The sequence below is a fragment of the Camelina sativa genome, chromosome 5 (genome assembly GCF_000633955.1).
Source record: "Camelina sativa cultivar DH55 chromosome 5, Cs, whole genome shotgun sequence".
Lineage (NCBI taxonomy): Eukaryota > Viridiplantae > Streptophyta > Magnoliopsida > Brassicales > Brassicaceae > Camelina > Camelina sativa.
In genome coordinates this window covers 17,812,624-17,827,798 of record NC_025689.1, presented here as the reverse complement: position 1 = coordinate 17,827,798, position 15,175 = coordinate 17,812,624, and the positions used below count along the sequence as shown (strand labels likewise).

Below are 15,175 nucleotides of genomic sequence, written 5' to 3'. Positions count from 1 at the left end.
GCAAGTAATAGTTCTCGAAAAATATTGTTATGAAACTCTCGTGCATGTAACGACAATTAGATAAACTACTAACCAAAATTATATGTTATGTGTAAACGATTATTTTTAAGTTTTTCTTTAAGAGAATGAGGAAAGAGAATAAGAGAAATGAGAGAGAGAGGGGGTAATTAAAACACATGTACAAAAGAATCAAAAAAGAGGTACAGTTTTCGTTAACTGACCACTGAACTGAAAATAAATGAATGTGTTGGTAAAAGGAAAACCCCAAAGTTTATTTCATAGGATTTGAAATTAAATCAATTTGGCAGTTTTGTCAGAAACAAAAAAAAAAACTTATTTATAAAAGTAGTATTCATTAACTTAGATATGATTTTCAGGTAAAAAGACAGTTTCTCATTTAGTGTCAAAACCCAATAATGATGAATATGTTATCTTGATGACATTATAGTCAGAATTAAAAGGTTGACATAGTCATATATTGTAGAACTTACAAAATTTGGTGTTCTTGGTGTATGATCTGGTCCGGACTATCAATAGATTTTTTTTTTTTGTATGAGATTGTGTAACTTACAAAATCTGGCGTATCAAGTCTGATTTTGGATAGGATACATCAAATATGATGATGATGAGATGAATAACACAACATGTATTGATGTCTCTACCCATACTACTACATTGTACATGTTTTTTTTTCTATTGATTTCATTTGTAAATACATGCACAAACATATATATGAAAAATTGTTCTTAGTTATATTATTTTAATATTAACTCATTAGAGGAAAACCTAACATTAATGAATGCGATTACAGAATATGATATAAAATAAAAATCATCTTTAAACGATTAAATAATACTCTAAGGTTCAGGTCTGCTTACAATTTTTTATGCGTCACAATATAATGAATTCTTTTCCGTACTTGGCAAAAGAAAAGGAGAGAGTAAATATGATCAGAGTAAAGTACCGTTAGGTAAATGGCTAAACACGAGGAAAAGAAAAGCCAAAGATCTTAAAGAAATTAATTTCTTATCTTCATCCAATTTTAATGAAATAAAATATAATAATAAAGTAAACAAAAAAAAAAAAAAAGATGCTTTGTGGGGGGGATCTATAAGCTTGTTATATAAAGGAGGATAGATAGTGAGGGTTTTCTACCTTCTTCTATCTAAAGAAAGTCTTTACACAGAGAACCCCAAACCAAGAAAAAAAAAAGAGAAAAGAACCAAAAAAAAATATAATATATTAGGCCTTTGTAAATTTAGAATAAATGGAAGAACATCTAAATCCATTAGCGGTGACTCATCTTCTTCAACACACACTAAGAAGCTTATGCATCCATGAGAATTCTCAATGGGTTTATGCTGTCTTTTGGAGGATCTTGCCCAGAAACTATCCTCCTCCCAAGTAAGCTTTTCATTCAAAATCAAACGTATATAATATATATAGAGCAAGTATAAAACTTTGCTATTTCTTTAAATAGAAGATTTCGACTTTCGTGTTATCCTATTCCTTTTCTAGTCTTCTGTGATTTATATGTATATTTTAATCTTTGAGTTTTTCTTGGGGATTATAATATAATTAAGTGTACTTTATAAAACAAAATCTTTGTTTAAAATCATTAAATGATGAATATGTGATGTTCATTTGGTGTTGTTTGCAAGTAGATGGGATGGTCAAGGAGCTTATGATAGATCGAGAGGAAACAGAAGAAACTGGTAAAGATATAAACCACCTCTACAAACTTGTATGCATATATATATATATATATAAAGATTTTGTGGTGAATAACATTTAATAATATGTGTGTTTAAATTTTGGCAGGATCTTGGTTTGGGAAGATGGGTTTTGCAACTTTGCAGCTTCTGCCGGGGAAGTAAGTACCGGTGAGTGTAGCGGTGGCGGCTCGACCGCTTATGGAAGTAGTGATTTTCAACAATATCAAGGGCTTCAGCCTGAGTTGTTCTTCAAGATGTCGCATGAAATCTACAATTATGGAGAAGGGTATGTGAGGATAACATACACTTTTTTTTTTTACCACTACAAAAGATTTGTAAACAAGTTTAATCGTTGGAAAAAAAAAAAAAAACAAGTTTAATCTTTTTTCCAAGAAATATTTCGTTTTTCTTATATATATAGTACTTTCTCTCTTTTGTGATTCACTTTTTATGTTTGTTAACAGTGTCTTTTGGTACTATTTCAATACCTATTTTCTTACTTAGATTTTTCTATCTATATGTATGTATATATATGTAAAGAAGGTGGTTTTAGAAAGTTACGAGTCAAAGTACCTCTTTTTCTCAATTCAAAGGTTATGATCTATAACTGTTTAAACGCCTTTGAGGACAAGAGAGGAGTATTTAATCATATTTTTTGGGCAAAGGGAGTATTTAATTAATCATTAACTGTCAACTAAATAAATTATTAATTGTTAATTAATTTAATACTAATAGTCTAATGATTGAAGTGTTATGAAATTTTGTGCAGGTTGATAGGAAAAGTAGCTGCAGATCACAGTCACAAGTGGATTTACAAAGAACCTAATGACCAAGAGATTAACTTTTTATCTGCTTGGCACAACTCTGCTGACTCAGTAAGCATATGCATATACCCACCTATCCACTTCTTTACATACACCCGTGCATGCTATTACCGTTTTAGAGGAAATAAAAATGTATCACTAATACTAGTTGAAAATTTATGTAATTGTGCAGTACCCTAGGACATGGGAAGCTCAGTTTCAGTCTGGTATCAAAGTATATGTTTCTCCAGCTCTTTTTTTTTTTTTTTTACTTCTAAAGATATGCATTATCATACATCCAACTAGTAAAGTATAGCTCTCTATATATAATTACTTGAAAATGAATATTGTTTGCAGACCATTGCCTTGATTTCTGTTCGAGAAGGTGTTGTCCAGTTAGGAGCTGTTAACAAGGTTTCTCACTCCCTCTCTCTCGCTCTATATGTAATACACTTTGTATATATATAAGATGATATATTTACGTATTAAATTGTTATTATTAAAGGTGATAGAGGATTTAAGCTATGTTGTGATGTTAAGAAAAAAGCTGAGCTATATAGAGAGCATCCCTGGAGTTCTTCTTCCTCATCCTTCTTCTTCTGGTTACCCTTTCATCAACGCTTCACCTTCTGAAACATGGCACTTCCCCGGAGTGGCTCCTTCACAGCAGCAGCCTGAGCACCAGTTTTATCACTCTGACCACAACCACCGCTTCTTGCAGCCACAAGGGGTAGGAGCCGCTGCACCGCCTCTACCTCTTTCGATGAAGATCACACCGTCGATGAGTAGCCTCGAGGCGCTTCTCTCTAAGCTCCCGTCGGTTGTACCTCCGGCGACTCAGCCAGGATACTTCCCGTTTCACCACAGTGCTAAAGAAGAAATGAGTCAAGAAGATCAAAATGATTCGTTTAGGGCTGAACGTAATGATTTGGTGGGTGAGGGTAGTAATAATCATAACCATAATAATTACAATAGTAATAATGATATTTATAACTATAGCAATAATTGCAACAATAATAATTACGATAGAGAGAATAAGATAGGTGGGTTTCTTAGTGAGGATTATTGATTGTATTCAAATCTCTCTCTCTCTCTTTTTTTTTTCGTACAATAAGTATAAATTGTACTAAGAATTTTCGTAGTCTGACNGGGTAGGAGCCGCTGCACCGCCTCTACCTCTTTCGATGAAGATCACACCGTCGATGAGTAGCCTCGAGGCGCTTCTCTCTAAGCTCCCGTCGGTTGTACCTCCGGCGACTCAGCCAGGATACTTCCCATTTCACCACAGTGCTAAAGAAGAAATGAGCCAAGAAGATCAAAATGATTCGTTTAGGGCTGAACGTAATGATTTGGTGGGTGAGGGTAGTAATAATCATAACCATAATAATTACAATAGTAATAATGATATTTATAACTATAGCAATAATTGCAACAATAATAATTACGATAGAGAGAATAAGATAGGTGGGTTTCTTAGTGAGGATTATTGATTGTATTCAAATCTCTCTCTCTCTCTTTTTTTTTTCGTACAATAAGTATAAATTGTACTAAGAATTTTCGTAGTCTGACATTATCAATTCTTAGATTTTATTTTTCTCTTAGTTGGCAAAAAAATAGTAATAAATAAAAATATTAGTTTTATAATAATATTGGTATTGAAACAGTGTGTATGTCTTGTTTCTGACATAGTGACATAGTACGTTGTTTTAACGGTACTTGTGTTAAAATGTTGCAGATTCTATGTCTTGAACAAATATATCACGTATAATTTATAGAATGAAAAATATAATTTAATCAGTAAAACATATAATCTTTATTAGGGAATGGAATTTCTAATGTTCTACTTATTTAGACACTACAACCGAGTTTTTTCTTCTTTATTTCATCACCCTTTAATTTGTTATACTATAACCGAGTTTTTTCTTCTTTATTTCACCGCCCTTCGTTTGTATACATAATTACATACTTCATTTGGTCAAGACATCAGTCTCTTATAATTATCACAAAAACTTGAGAAAATGGTATGCTAATTAGTTAAGAGGTAAGAAAATATATAAATACAAATTATTTTACATTCAACCCCATTTCAGAGAACTCATTGGACTAAAATCTGGAGAAACTAATCTGTTATAAGGTATATAAATATAATCCACACATTTTTTTTAAGTATCAAGGACTTCTTTTATTTTGTTTTGTTTAGCTGTATATAGCTACAATAAGTGTTTGAAAATGAAATTGCTATTAGTTTGAAGAATATGTTCATATTATAAACCAGAAAACTAAATCAAATGATTGCGGTATATATATATATATATATATATATATATATATATATATATATATNTTGTTGTATGTTTTAGTAAATGTTCAAGAAAATGGGCTAGTCGGCTAATATAGCACGTTTGGACGGAATTGTAAATGTAGACACAATCAAAACAGCAGTGTGCATAAACGAACAGTATATATGGGGCTTAGGTAGGCGTCTCTATCCGTCACATACAATATTTATTTAAAACTAAAACTTTTGTCGATCTATCTATTTTGAGTTTTGATTTTCAATTATTATAAGTAAACAAGTAATATACTGATTTAAAAGTAAACAAGTAAACCGTGTAAATTGTCTATGTTCCATTTAAGCACCAGTCGTGGTTACACGTTTGGTGCCCAAACCCCGTCTTGGCGATTGAGGTCAGCCGACACATTTTTATAAAAGACATACTGTTAATCTGGTCACAGGCGATTTTGCAGTACTATCGGGTTCTTGTCAGTACTATCTTCTTAATTAACACGAAAAACATTTGAGATCAAATGCTAAGGACCTAAGGAGATGGTTTTGGTAATACCTCGATTAAGAGTTATCACTACGGTAATTCACTAATTCTCCAAATTTTGAATATTTATTACTGCCATGCAAAATTAGTATTTATGAATGTTTTCTGAGAAGTATCATATTGTCGTCTTTACATATTTTCATTTTAAGACTCTTAACTAAATGAGTCCATGATCCCTCGCTAACATGAGAAATCCACTAATCAAATTAAACTAGACAACAACATCAAATCAGTTGAACGTATGAACTACATACTGTATTTCAACCAAAACTCAAACCTTCATCCATAGATTCCCAATTTCGACATAATCATTAAAAAGGAAACAAACCCTCCAAGCATTTTTGTGAATTTTTTTTTTTTAATGACAAGTTCCACTAATAATGATGAAACAGAGGTCGAAGCAGCGAAGAAAATAATATTTGACAAGAGACACATTCTCATAACTCGAAGTCAAACTATCATCAAAAAGATCTCTCTTTAAACCCAAATTTCACACAAAGCCACAACGAATACACACACAAACGTTCTATGAAGAACTTTGTTTTAGTCTATGGGAAGTGATTATATATAAAATTAGGAATATGTATATGAATCTTGGAATACCTGAAAATTTCTCATAACCCACGTGGGAAATTGTTGATTTGTCCTTCTTCCAATACATCTTTGCCATTAATTTTGTAACCTACCCTCATCCTCATCACAATGGGTTTCTGAAACGGTGAAACAACAGTGATTATTCTGAGAGTTCGGCGGTCTCGGTTTCACAGCAGATCGAGGGTTGTGCTAAATGTTATATAAATCTGGTCAGAGGAATAAAGGGAATAATACCTTTCCCTGTTGGCTATTTGTAACTCTCATAGTTTGTTTGATGCTTCCGTTGGCTGGAAGAGAGTTGCTGCTAGCGGGATCCAGGTGAAGTTGTAGAAACTGCAATGTGTTTGATTATCAAAATTAGGAATATACTAGAACATCGTCAACAAAACTTCAGAAACCAGATCGTTTCGAAATCTTAGATCAAACTAAGAAAACATATCATGGAAACTTAGACAGACACGAATCTTAATCCAAAACAGTTCCAAGTTATGAACTTTAAGTCTAAAGCATCAATTTATCATGGCCATGAAGCCCATGGCAGCTTTTTGTTTTGGAAATATTTTCTGGAATAAACTATGAAGCGAATGGCTTATGACACACAAAAAAGAAGCAAGTTTGAGACCTGACCTTTGGAACTGCAGCCTGGAATAGAAAATCTGTGTACACGTTAGGAGAAAGATTTGTGAAATTGGCCACAATATCTGTCGTTTGAGGGTTTCCTGGTTGCTTTGTGAAGTTAAACTCAATCTTCAAGGAGCTGCTTTCAAATGCAACAATCGACGGATATGCTGGGCCCTTGTCCTCTGTGAAGGAAACAGATGCCAACATCACATTTTAAATAAAGAATTACTGAGGGAAAATTGATCAAAGTAACTTTTCAATGCTTAACATTGTATCTTTACCGTTCTTTGGTGGGGTGGGGCTAAATCCATCCAGCAAATCCATCATCGAAGAAGGCGCAGTGGGAGAAGTTGATGCAATTGTATCCATGGACGCTATTGGATCATTGCTATCTTGCATAGATAACAAGTCTCCATTCGTCGAGCCATTTTGCACAGGGGAAGGAGTTCCGATTGACAACAGATCCAAAAGAATATCCGCTCCAGCTTGCGATGGCTGCATACCTGAAACTGATAGACGCAGGGGTAAACAACAAGCTCAAAGATTTAGACATTAAGATGCAACTTCACAACTGAACATCCCAAACATTTTACAAAACGTAACACTATATACATATCTTAACTACACAAAAATTTGTTCAGGTTATAGTTAGAACAGGCCATACTGCAGCTGAAGCAAATAAGTTGAGGAAATATGACCAGACAAAATTATCGGCTACTAAAGTAACGTATATAAATTATGTTCCAACTAAAACTCCAAGAAAATAATGCTAGATAGATGGTTATCATTATCAGTTGCCATACCAGATCTCTGACCAGACAGATGCTATACTATAAGTTATTTTTTTGTTCCAACTGGTGAGTGGTATAGTATAAGTTTGGAAATCTAACCAGGTCGTGCTGAAGGCTGCGTTATATCAACACCAAGAAGATCTTGAAGAAAGTTGTCACCCGAGGAGGTTGATGCAGGAGTATCATCAGAACTCAGGTCGAGTAAATCAACAAGAGGAGCTGCAGCAGCTTTAGCAACACCATTCGGAATACTAAGCGAAGATTTTCCAGAATTTGACACAGATGGAGGTAAAGAACCAGCTCTCCTTCCACTAAATGTTGCCTCATCAAGGACCGGCATTCTTTCAAGCAGGGTAGATCTGCATATATTTAGATCGATTGTGTTGAATAATTTAGTAGATATTGATCCATGAAACCTTCTCATCCAAAATCAATGAGAACAGATATGTTCAGTATCATCGAAAGAATTACCTTATATTCTGATGCTTTTGAATAACTGAACTAAACTCCATAGATCTTTGTTGCAGTTCTAAGACAAAGCTACCTTTGTTCTGTCCTATAATACTTTTAACCCTCCTGTAAGCAAATACAAGAAGCCTATTACTGATGAGAAGTATCATTGACTAATTTTCACTGCGACCTAATTTATAAGAAAAAAGTTTACAGGGACGTGAAAAGACTTCAGGAATGATTATACCCTAATAAACAAAAACTCTAGAATCAACTGAGTAGACATAATAAAGCTAGGTCGGAGTTGGCATACTCTGAACAAGAAGGAAAACGAGATGAGATCTTTAACAGAGCAATGAGTGCCATTGCCTTAGTTGTGACATCCGATGTATGATGCTTAATAGCAATCTCGATAACATCCACTGCATCCGATTCTGTTACCTGATTACAGAAGCTTGAGAACTCAAATTAGTATCTATCCATCTGATATCTACATTGAACAATAAATCTTTTGCATGTAAAGATGATCATTCAAAACGTCAAGGGCAGAGAATTTTAACAATAAATCTATTTGACTGGGCATCAAATAGTAAGGAATAATAACCCGCATAAGACACAGAGAANTGTATGATGCTTAATAGCAATCTCGATAACATCCACTGCATCCGATTCTGTTACCTGATTACAGAAGCTTGAGAACTCAAATTAGTATCTATCCATCTGATATCTACATTGAACAATAAATCTTTTGCATGTAAAGATGATCATTCAAAACGTCAAGGGCAGAGAATTTTAACAATAAATCTATTTGACTGGGCATCAAATAGTAAGGAATAATAACCCGCATAAGACACAGAGAATAACAACTGAAACCATTTTCCTTTTATCAACCAGAGAACTAGCCAGCGCAGAAAATCCACAAAACGTAGAGTTAATAGTTTCTAGGGTGTGAGGATCCCCAAGCAAATCAGTGAAGGACAAAAGTGTTACAAGACAAAAAAAAAAATCAAGAAAGATATCCCGTAACTGCACCTCCAGTATCAGTCACAAAAATAAGCCCTTCGTGCAGGATGATAGTACTCACCGTTATTGGATCTTCTAAGTCAAGCATTCCAGAATTGTTTACCAACAGATCAGCATATTCTCCTATGCACCATATTGCAACCCGCACAAGAGTTTCCTGTAGCAAACATCACAAATGACCCTCTTACTCCTAAGTTACAAGATACTACAATTTAGGAAACGCCTGACCAAGGAAACATGTCATCCAACCTGTTCACATGATGTATGTAATGCTCTGTACAAAGCCCTGACAGTGTACCCATGGAGATGAGGGGCATTTGTTATTACAACAATCAACGCGTGCCATACATCCTCTTTCACATAAGTTCCAGCCTACATGTCTCAAAAAAACCAAGATTAGAAGTCTCAAATTAAGATCTATTATTTTCATATGAAGTAAAAAGTTTGTTTTTACGTTTTAGGTAAAGAAGCCTGCATGTCCATCGATACTAATAAATGTATGGAAAAATCGTAATTTCACGACCTGGGTTAAAAGTATACCTCAGATAGAACCTTTAGCATTTGATCAATGTACCAGATTTTCTCTGGAGCAAACCTAGTCAGAAAGGAAATACAATCAGGTCTGAAGGACACCATTCATCCAAGCCAGCATTCTGATAACATTCAGGGATTACTTTTGATTTAGCTTGACTCAGATCTTTGTTACAAATTAAAATGTTCAGTTACCATCTACCAGATAAATGAAATCTCAGTACATGCTGGCTGAAAAGCCGTGCAACTTACTTTTCAACAATGGAGCATATTTTTGCAGCTAGATCTCCCTTAAAATCTTGTTCGCTTACTTCCAAATATTCAATAAGCTCTTTTGCTAGTGGCTTCACGTTATTCTCATTCACCAGAAGGTAAATAAGTTCAAGTGCCCTTTTCTGAATTGAAGCATCTGAATCCTAAACCAGAAGATGTTTTAGAACACTTTTTCCATTTAATAAAGAGTTATTTCAGACTACCTAAACAGAATTGGATGGTTACATCTAAACAGATAGATTCAGTGACTATAGTAAAACACCAAGCCGGGAAGCATGTTATAGCTCAGAGGCATAACTTGAATTCCGTAACCAGTAAAAACAGTGGACTAAAAATCATCTGGCATGTCAATAAGATAGACCCAACAAAGAAAGTGTAACACCATATAAAATACCTTAACACACTCCAGGATTGTAGCTCTGTGTCTCTGAACCGCTTGGGAATCAACAGTTAAGGCTCTCATCAGCATGTTTAATGCTACGTATCTGAAAAAGCAAAGCTAAGGGTTATCATTTGTCAATGGAGAGACAAGAAAGGCATCATGTGCAGTGTGTTATCAATTGCCACAAAATGTCGTCCACATCCATACACAATACTGTCAAAACATGTCAGGTTTGGTTTATTTCATCTTTATAAGAGTTGCTCCTTCAAGCAGAAAAAAAAAACAAAAAATAAGAAACACGGAAACTAGACATATATGAGTGAAGCAATAACTTTTGTCCGTATTATAGCAAACTAAAATTGGAAGATTACTGTTGATCGATAGTAAAATGTCAAGAGGATAAGGTTACAGAAATCTCAAACAATGGTGGTACTCAATAAAAACCTGATGTTATTATCTCGGTTGGACAAGAATTTGCCCAAGATATTGATTGCAAGGACTCGTAAGCCCCCGTTTTCTTCAATGCTCATTATCGTTTGAACGCATTCGTATAGGATAGCGTTGCCTGCGTTTTTGTTTGACTCGGTTTTTGATGCCACCTAAGACATTAGAAACCAAGTTGGGAATCAAAACAATTTTCTGTGATTATGATCCTAACTGCTCTAGATCAGAAGTTTTTTTAATGCAAATGTAACAGAAATCCTTCTAGCGAAACCCATAAAGGTGAGAAAAAGGCTTTATTCGTTACCTTTATTGATTTTGGGAAATCAGAAAGAGCAAAACATTATGAAGATAACAAGAAGGAAGCTTTTAAAAAACAAATGAAGGATCACAAAGATAGCGAAACATGAAAAACCAGGTCATTCAGGCCAGCATAAGCCTTGAAAAAAAACTTGACAGACTAAGTACTAACAAACCTGAGCAAGTATATCATTCATACAGTCACTGGCATCTGCATCCCCTTGTCCCAAAACACGCAACAGTCTGAGCAATCTGATGTGAAGAAATGGATCCATAATTCCAGCAACATCATACTCTGGTGAATATGGACTGTTTGCAATATCTCTCAGTGTTTTAACCAAGCCCTCTGTGCATTTCTGTCAATCAGATAAGGAATCCACTAATTTTCGGTCATGTCAAGAAGAACAATGATTAAAAACAGTCAAATCAGTTCAACATGTAAGTAAAACTTATGCAAGGGTCTCAGGAAAACCATGAATCCAACGAGAAAATGGGGATGCAGGGATGATATAGATTCAAGATAGAAGGATAATGAAACGATGAGACAGTAGGAGGCTACGAGTTACAAAAATAAGTCTAATGAACAGATACAGAGCTACTTTTAGATTCCAAGAGAGAGGAAGATTGCACACTACAACATACAAGGCATCCTAATATTCGTTTAACCAAATAAATAGGATATCAGAAGATTACCTTCCGGAAATACTCAAGGGCTTCGGAACTGACATTACAGATCTCTGTGCAAAGGTGAACTCCCGTAATGAGAACACCATGATGCTTTTCTTTGAGTAAAGCAGCACCAGGATTAATAAAGTTCTCAGAAAGATCCGGAACTTTTCTGATGATCCTTATGGCGCAAAGAGCTGCCTAAAGAAAATGAAAATGTTAATGAATTCATTCCATTGTATTCGACTATGAAAATAAAGTGAAGTAATCTTTCAACTTCAGGGGCAAGATCAAGAGCCATTTCTGCTGAACAAATATTTATGCTTTATTTAGTTAAAACATGCATGTCAACTTAGCTTCTAACATCCTGTTATCTGAACAGGTACAATTACAGTACGAGAAAGCACTCACTTTCTTGCGTATATTTGGATCACGAAATTGAAGCAATCTTTCAACTTCAGGGGCGAGATCACGAGCCATTTCCGCTGAGCAAATATTTCCTAAAGCACAGAGAGCAAGTCCCACAATGTATTGGTTTGTGTGATTCAGATCTCTAGACGTGAGTCAAGGTTCTCACAAGATGAATTTAAAAAAATCGTACAAACCTGCCAGCAAAAAGTTAAAATGCTACAAAAGGAATCAAATTCAAAAATTTCCACCAAAAAGGATACTGCTTCAGGGAGTTGGTGACCAACATTAGCACTTCTTGCCTTTCATCAAGAAGCAACATCAATCCAAGATAACCAATCCTCTTCTCAGGAAACCCAGGAGAAGCAATTAACTTGAGGCACTCCATCTGCCCAAAATGAGTTGGGTAACCAAGCATGTGAATAAACATGAGCTTTGCTAGATCCCTGTGTCTATAGTCCTGGTCATTTTCATTAATAGAAGCACGGATAGCAGCACATTCTTTCCTTACAACAGCACGTTCCTCAGCAGCGGTTTTACTTGCACGTATAGCCCGAATCATGTCGCTTCAACCATAAAAAAAAAAACGTCAACAAAACGATGAATGCATATTGGTCAATTCATAAAGAATCAAAGCAAAGTAAACTGTATTACTGTAACACTAGCACAAAGCTAAGAGGATTGATTATACAGTTACAACACGCCTAATCTCTCACTTCCAGAATTCACCAATACATTTTCTAATCAAAGCTACATTACGCAACAATGGACGTGTCGCAAATTACTATAGTTAGAGATCGGAAGCAAAGTGAATCCTAACCTGAGACGCGTCCCGGAAGAGAAAGGATTCATGATTGTTGCTGTATCCACGCCGGAGTGGTACAATTACAAAGCTGATGAAAGTCAGATCCAGGCACGAATTTGTGCGAGAAAAATGGATCAACAGATTTGAAAAATCATAGATCTAAGAAGCTCTCAATTCCCAGATCTGAGAGAGTTTTGAAATTCACTTGATCTCTCTCTCTCTCTCCCGCACTGTCGATGAAAAGATGAACAACATGAGAATGAGAAAGAGAGAGAGGTCTCTCTGTGTGTACTTTTTTTTCTTTTCTTCTTCATTAAAGGTTAACGGAAAATTTCTAACGGAGTTGCGGGAGTCGAAACGGAACACTTTTAACGGTACTCAAAAGCCTCTCATTGACTTAGAAGGCCCAATTGTTTTTTTTTTTTTTTCGTGGGCAACAATTATTTAGTACTTGTCTACGTGAGAGGGAGAAAGACCTAGCTAAGACATAAAATTAGGGTTTAGAACCAAAAAAAAATAAAAATAATAACCAAGGTGTGGTGGCCGATACGTCTATCTCTTCTTTCTAAAGAGTGATAATGTTAACTATGTCCATGAAATTTTGGTTTCTGTCTTTTGTTAGAGCGTTGATCATTGATATAAGGTTTCATTTGAGATGAGATATGGGTGACAAATACTTGAAAAGTTTCTAGTCAATTTAAGTATTAGTTTCCATACCTCCATCTCAAATTATACCCATTATAAAAATTAAAAAAAAAACAATTAATTATGTTTCTCACAGATTCATATTTTTGTAGTATTTAATAATTTGTTATCGGGTAATATTACTAAATACCACATTTTGACTTTGACTCAGAAAATACAACAATGTCAGAAAAGTGTAGTAACTACCACTTTTCGTACAGACAATATGACAGAAGTGACCCTTAAGATATAGGTAGGAAATTTGTATTGTCGACAATAGGCAGGGAACAAATCTATGAGTAGATAATCATGGAGTCGTAATCTCATATACAATAACATGTAATTTTATTGAACAACATGGGATTTCACTAAATAGATCATAATCTCATACAATAACATGTAATTGAGTAGGCAATGATTGAGTCGTAATCTCATACAGTAACATGTAATTTTAGTGAACAACATGGGATTTCACTAAATAGATCATAATCTCATACAATAACATGTAATTGAGTAGGCAATGATTGAGTCGTAATCTCATACAGTAACATGTAATTTTAGTGAACAACATGGGATTTCACTAAATAGATCATAATCTCATACAATAACATGTAATTGAGTAGGCAATGATTGAGTCGTAATCTCATACAGTAACATGTAATTTTAGTGAACAACATGGGATTTTAATAAAATGGTCGTAATCTCATACAATATCATGTAATTTTAGAAAACAATCTGGGATTTTAATAAATGGGCTAAAGTGTATACCGAAGAACAGTCGAGGAAGATGATTAACAATCGAGTGGTAGGACAGCAACCACGGGAACAACTACAGTCTTTTTCATTGCAAAACATATTATTTTAGTAAAATATGTTCATCATTATATTGCAAGTTGCGTTGCTTAGGATTTGACAGAATTGTAGAAAGAAATATTATGTTGCATTGGGTGAAGTTTGTTATAAAAAATAACAGTTGGTGAATTGTAATATAGATGTGTTTTGGCAAAACACCTGCTGTAAATGACAGTTGTATGTTAGTTGATATGCAAAACAATAATCATTATTTACATTTTATTTTACCATACAACATGTTGTTTACTAATAAAACATAGATATTGTGATACATACCTACTATATATGTCTCATATATGATGTTAGCCTATCTAAGGCCATCAATGTAATTATAACATCCATTGGAGACAGCTACTGTACCAAGTGTGGTATTTTCTTAACTAGGTATCGAGCCCCCGCGATATAGCGGGGGAACTCATTTTAGTAAAATATTTATTACAAAATTTCTTTAATATATTTTTATTAAATTATGGTATAATAAAATTCCAAAAATACAACTCTTAAAAATATTTTAAGAAATATTCTTAAAAATAAATTTATTTTTACATGTGATTAACGGAAATTTTATGTTGATGTATCGTTCTCAATATTTAAGTCTATTTAATTAGTGGGTTACCCTTTGACTAGAATATTTACAGATTTTACCATTGATGTAACTTACACATATTTCACTCAATTATTCTGAGAAAAATTACAATTAAAATATGCAAATGAGGGATACAAATCTTTACGATTAAATAAATAATGATTAGTGCTATAAACATATGATAGGTAGTTGCATTTTTAAAATAATTTTTAATGTAATTAAATCTCCATATTTTATTTAATTCTGTTTTCTATTTTAATATTATATAATTAATTAATTATTTGTTGTCTATAATTATACATTTGAAGATAAGTAGATTCTTATATTTATTCTGAAATGACCGACCTTTTTTTTTTTAATAAATAATAAATCATATATATATATATAAATAAACTACAACTAGTGGTCCCATATCCACT

The 15,175-nt window shown here is 33.9% G+C and overlaps 2 protein-coding genes across 3 annotated transcripts; one reads left to right on the top strand and one right to left on the bottom strand.

The window, feature by feature from the left end:
* On the top strand, positions 1,151–4,113 carry LOC104787147 (transcription factor EMB1444-like). 2 transcript variants are annotated; one of them, XM_010512675.2, is made up of 8 exons: positions 1,151–1,404; positions 1,665–1,715; positions 1,822–2,001; positions 2,485–2,590; positions 2,712–2,753; positions 2,876–2,932; positions 3,024–3,287; positions 3,709–4,113. In XM_010512675.2, exons 1-8 carry the CDS (start codon positions 1,268–1,270, stop codon positions 4,006–4,008), a joined length of 1,137 nt encoding a protein of 378 aa, XP_010510977.1. In that variant the 5' UTR covers positions 1,151–1,267; the 3' UTR covers positions 4,009–4,113. The 2 variants fall into 2 exon arrangements, with proteins under 2 accessions (XP_010510977.1, XP_010510976.1); XM_010512674.1 differs by lacking the exon at positions 3,709–4,113 and having other exon boundaries at positions 3,024–3,660.
* LOC104787146 (AP-1 complex subunit gamma-2-like) lies at positions 5,750–12,946 on the bottom strand. The gene is made up of 18 exons (XM_010512672.2): positions 12,650–12,946; positions 12,093–12,395; positions 11,833–11,974; positions 11,449–11,622; positions 10,932–11,111; positions 10,459–10,613; positions 10,027–10,117; positions 9,612–9,775; positions 9,369–9,423; positions 9,078–9,200; positions 8,890–8,985; positions 8,119–8,246; positions 7,827–7,931; positions 7,455–7,714; positions 6,846–7,067; positions 6,571–6,746; positions 6,178–6,276; positions 5,750–6,059 (listed from the first exon to the last, which is right to left on the bottom strand). The coding sequence occupies exons 1-18, from the start codon at positions 12,679–12,681 to the stop codon at positions 5,964–5,966; spliced, it is 2,601 nt and encodes an 866-aa protein (XP_010510974.1). The 5' UTR covers positions 12,682–12,946; the 3' UTR covers positions 5,750–5,963.

Coding starts and splice junctions, on each gene's coding strand:
- LOC104787146 (XM_010512672.2), bottom strand. CDS start 12,681: ATGAATCCTTTCTCTTCCGGGACGCGTCTCAG. Junction 12,396..12,649: donor TCTTCCGGGACGCGTCTCAG/GTTAGGATTCAC, acceptor TTATGGTTGAAG/CGACATGATTCGGGCTATAC. Junction 10,118..10,458: donor AACCGAGATAATAACATCAG/GTTTTTATTGAG, acceptor TTGCTTTTTCAG/ATACGTAGCATTAAACATGC.
- LOC104787147 (XM_010512675.2), top strand. CDS start 1,268: ATGGAAGAACATCTAAATCCATTAGCGGTGACTCATCTTCTTCAACAC. Junction 2,002..2,484: donor ATCTACAATTATGGAGAAGG/GTATGTGAGGAT, acceptor AATTTTGTGCAG/GTTGATAGGAAAAGTAGCTG. Junction 2,591..2,711: donor GGCACAACTCTGCTGACTCA/GTAAGCATATGC, acceptor GTAATTGTGCAG/TACCCTAGGACATGGGAAGC.